This window comes from Gossypium hirsutum, unplaced genomic scaffold (assembly GCF_007990345.1).
Source record: "Gossypium hirsutum isolate 1008001.06 unplaced genomic scaffold, Gossypium_hirsutum_v2.1 scaffold_266, whole genome shotgun sequence".
NCBI lineage: Eukaryota > Viridiplantae > Streptophyta > Magnoliopsida > Malvales > Malvaceae > Gossypium > Gossypium hirsutum.
In genome coordinates this window covers 31,589-36,426 of record NW_024402922.1, presented here as the reverse complement: position 1 = coordinate 36,426, position 4,838 = coordinate 31,589, and the positions used below count along the sequence as shown (strand labels likewise).

Genomic DNA, 4,838 nt, shown 5'->3' with positions numbered 1-4,838 from the left:
GAATAGCTTAAAATAAAAAATTATGATTTCATTTTATAATTTATAAAATTTTAAATTAATAATGATAAAATTATACTTTAGTCTTAAAAATGATAAAATTTGATTTAATTTTTAAAAGTTATAAAAATATAAATTATTAAATTAATAAAATTATATTTTCATTATCATAAAAATACACAATTTAATTTCGGTCTCAAAAAATTTATCTGACTCCATTATTGTATTGTATATATGAATATGTATTTGCTCCAATTCTAAATACCCATTTATTAATTTTCTTCTAAAGTCCATCATCTTTGATTCCATTTACTGGGTTCTTTTCCCTATCAAAAACTGAGAAAAAGAAGTGACTTTTAAGGTTTGTGTTCTTTTTCATTAGTTGAATTTCAATAAAGTTTGAAGCTTTCCATTATTAGTTATTAGTTTCTTTTTCTTTTTCTTTTTCTTTTTCTTTTTTTTAAATCAAGCAAAGTAATTGCCTTTTCTGCCTTTTTACTTAAGAATTTCTGATTCTGAGCTTTGCATGAACTTAAATTAATTAGAATTGGGTTATGTTATTTGATGAATTTAAGTAACATGGAGATCTTATTCATTGATTTATTGAATCTGCTATAAATTCTTTTAGGTTTATACTTTGGTTCCCAGTTAATAATGCCGGTACCTTTTGATTGATTTTCTTTATCAACAATCAACTTCTCACGTAAGAGATATTAAAAGTGTGGAAGCTTATGATTTGCTAAAATCTGTTGGAAAATTATTGAATGAAGAACTACAAAGCGTTTTCTCGGAGTGAAACAAGGGGGAGCTTTTGGACAATAGGAGAGATGGTTATTTAGTTGATAAGGTCTTGGACAAAACCGGCATGAAGGGCACCGGTTAATGGACTGTACAACAGCTGCTAATCTTGCATACCTTCTCGTCGATCCAGAGTTTGCAAAGGAAATCATCGACAGGCAATCCACTTGGAGAAGAGTTCGTCTTGCTATCATCTCGGGCATTAGCACCCCCACTATGTTAGTCTTGCTTATTTCGACACTTATAGGAGGCAGGTGCATAGCTAGGGGTGGCAAGGGTCGGTTCTCCTGGAAAGTTTTCCATGTACACTCTTTAAAATTTCTACACTTTAAATTAATAAAAGTAAAATTACACTTCACTTCCTTTAAAAAAGATAAAATTTTAATTTAATCCTTTAAACATTATAAATATATAGGTTATTAAAATGGTGAAATTATATTTTTATTATAGTAAAAATTATAATTTAATTTCATCTCTGATAAGAGGAAGCGAGTCTTGGCTAATCTAGTTCAAGCCCCAAGAAGATTATTTGGGTGCCTGTACTTACAAAAGGGTCGATATAGAGGGATCTTTCCACACGAATGGTTCAAGACAGCTAAAGAGCTAAGTCGATATGGCTGCAGCAAGCGGTGTTGCGAGGGATCGCAATGATAGGTCAAAATGGGTATTTGCTAGAAACATTAGGTCGTATCCTGTACTTGAAGCTGAGTTTTGGGGAGCTCTAAAAGGATTAACACGAGCCTAGAATAGAGGAGCACGCAGAGTAATTTCAGAAATTGACAACTTCACAACAGTGAAACAAAGTAACCACGAGACAATCATTAGAAGGATACATATATTGAGGGTGTATTGGATGTACTTAGTTAACTTATATAAAGGTTTTTCCGCCTCCTCCCTTACCAATGTATTCCAGTAAGACAATCACTAGAAAATATATATACTTAAGAGTTTATTTAGATGTCCTTAGCCTATATAAAACCCTCGCTTATCAATGTATTCCAGTAAGCCAATTGGGTTACAGATGCTTTGGGAAATATTACTCTTTTTGTTCGTACAAACACATGAATATTACTAATCGGTGAAAAGCAAAATGCAATGATTCGACTAGTCGGTGAAACTCATTATATCCTGATCATTTATGATGGAATCGTAAGAAACATTGCAAAAACAATCAGATTATGTTACTGAAAAAAGAGAGAAGCATACTATGATCATACTCGTTTTCTTGTCTGCAACATGTTTGCAGGCTGTCTAAACCTCACTTAAGATGTTTCGATTGATAACCACGTTGTCTCCGCGTCGATTTACCGCTTGTTTTCGCCTCGTTCTTCACTTCCTTGCATGAACCATGCTTGTGATGAGCATTGCCATGACTCCCTTTACATTCACCGTCCTCGTGTTTATACCGATGCTTACTAGGACCGGACGAGGCATCAGATACCATTGAATCATCACTGGCTCCTTCGCCATTATCTTCGATATTCCGATACTCGTTATAACGGTCTTCCTGGTGAGAAACCAAGTACCGGGTCCACCCAGATTCTGCGCTGCTACATTCTTCAGTACGAAGAAACTGTTTGAAAGGGTCCATTACAAACAAAGCTTATTTCTATATGGTAAAAAGTAGAAAATTAAAGAAAAATGATCTTCACTTTGAGAGTAAAAGTAATATTTATAACATTTGTTGCCAATGTTTAATTTTCTTTCAATTGAGGCCGAAATTCACACGGTTACAAGAAAATTCAAAGCATTTTTAATGTCTAATGCCAATGATTTGTCAAGGGCCCACCAAGTTGTATTATAAGTAAATTGAACTGGCATTTGTGAATCATGTGAAATTTATTTCCATGGCTAGCACAGGAAAAGTGATTAATATTCAAATGATTCACATTGAATTAATTTTTATCATGTATATTTTTTTTCTCTTTCACAGGTCAAATTCACTTACACAAATTATATGAGTCTTTTAATATATTGCACACAATCATGTTTGATACATGTAAATTTTATATACATAACTTGAATTTTATACTGGATCTATTCAATGAATCAAGGTTATATCTTAAATAATTTAGATATAGACAGGAGGGAATGTAACATTATTTACAGCATCCTCCACTTTATTGTAAGTTTTAAGACAAAAGTAAGAGCAAAATGTTCAAAAAAGATAATAATAAAATCGAAAGAAAAATCTCCACTGTCCCAATGCCATGAATTTGGCTATGTATAATATGTTTCCCGACAACTAGGGCACTGTATGGATTATGCTTTGCAGATTTCTTACAGTACAATATAATAATTACTAATTTAGTGACTTTTAAGTATCTTCACGTTTTACATGTTAAATTAATCAACCGGCCAATATAAAGGAACAGATAATGGTTTTGATTTTTCAAGATTTGTTGGAAAATTTTAAATTAATGTAATCATAAAAACACTTTTTTGATAACTTAATTTTTACTCTAAATTTTATTTTATTTTACCTACACCTGTTATGTCTGGCTGTTGAAGGTTTGATATTAAATTAGGTTGATAGTGAAACTGCTTGCCTGTCTGACGCTCCCTTCAGATTTTTTTTTAAATCATGGTGTTTTTATCTGTTTTATGTAATTAATTTTGTTCGGATAGGATGTAGATTATGTAAAATCCCTTGTTAAGGAAATTTGATTCAAAAAATCTACTTTCACTTCTTTCAACTATTATCTTTATTCACTACCATCCCTGCCGTTGAAGTTCCTTTCTCTAGTTCTCCCGCACTTAGGCTAGTGTTTTGGGTTGACAAAAAATTAAAGACAAAAATTTAAGTGAATTTAAATCTGAATTTAAAAATTGTTATTGTATGGTCTTCTTTTCTTCTTTGTTCATGCTATTGTACCAATTAAAAGCTTCCTTCATCTTTTCTTTTACGATTCAATATTTTTTTCATGAAATTATTTAAACATCACGAATTTATGAACTAAGACCAAAACAAATTTTTCTCTGATCTCCTACATTGGTTGTTAGATCGAATTAGATCTAAAGTATATTCTTTTACTCGTCAATAGGTACTAATCCATCGTACCGATTGTTTAATCATAACTTAAAACTCGCTAACCAAACTTTAAAAAAAACCTTAACAACTTAGTGACTTAAACAAAAACTTTCAAATGATTTAGTGACTTAAATGAAAACTTTCAAACAATTAGTAACCATTTTGTTACTTTTTAAAATTAAGTGACCAAATTGTAAACTTACTAATAGTTTAGTGACTTTAAGTGGAATTTACCCTATTCTTTTCTGATTTTGGTAAGACCCGAATGTAGATTCGGAGCACGCGCACCTAACCCAGCTTATTATTATTGACCTGATCAATTCTGACCGTTTGAGCCAAGTGGACTGGCCCAAAAAAGAAGTCCAACCCAAATCTGGTTTGTCATTTGGGCTCAAAATTTTTGATAGCTTTATTATTATTTTTTTATTACATGCATATTAAAAAAAAATCCTAACAAATTATCGACTCTGTTTGACTCATTTAGTTGGAATCTATGATTTGATCTTTGGTTGATGGAATATAAAATTTATTAAATTATCATTTGGTTGATGGAATATAAAATTTACTAAATTATCATTGTTATAGAATTTGTGTTTTTTTCTTTAACAAGTTCAATTCCTTTAATATTTTTAATATCAATTTTCATAAATTATTATCAATATTATTTTTATTACATTTTATATGGTAATAAATATATTTATGATGTTAAAATAAATTTATAAATATAATAATAATAATTTATAAAAAGTGATTACATCATTAATTAGTTAAAAATTCAAAATAATCATTATAAATTCGAAAGTGTGGTCGTGGAAATATTTAAAATCCAAACATGAGAATGTAAAATGAGCCTATATCTAGATGGATTTGATTGCGATTTTATATAGTTAATTAGTTTTAAATTGAATAATTTAAGTGAAAATTCAAATTAATAAATGTCAAGAACAAATATGGAAGCCCTATTGACCCTGGATCGTGCTGGAATTAAAATTTTGAAAATTTGATGAGATAA

At 30.2% G+C, this 4,838-nt stretch overlaps 1 protein-coding gene across 1 annotated transcript; it reads right to left on the bottom strand.

Annotated features, from left to right (window-relative positions):
- Positions 1-2,053: 2,053 nt before the first annotated feature.
- Positions 2,054-2,386, bottom strand: LOC107936797 (protein SOB FIVE-LIKE 4-like). The gene has a single exon (XM_041110398.1). It carries the CDS (start codon positions 2,384-2,386, stop codon positions 2,054-2,056), a length of 333 nt encoding a protein of 110 aa, XP_040966332.1.
- Positions 2,387-4,838: the final 2,452 nt, after the last annotated feature.

What these genes read in the sequence shown, in the direction of transcription:
- LOC107936797 (XM_041110398.1), bottom strand. Translation starts at nt 2,386, where the DNA reads ATGGACCCTTTCAAACAGTTTCTTCGTACTGAAGAATGTAGCAGCGCA.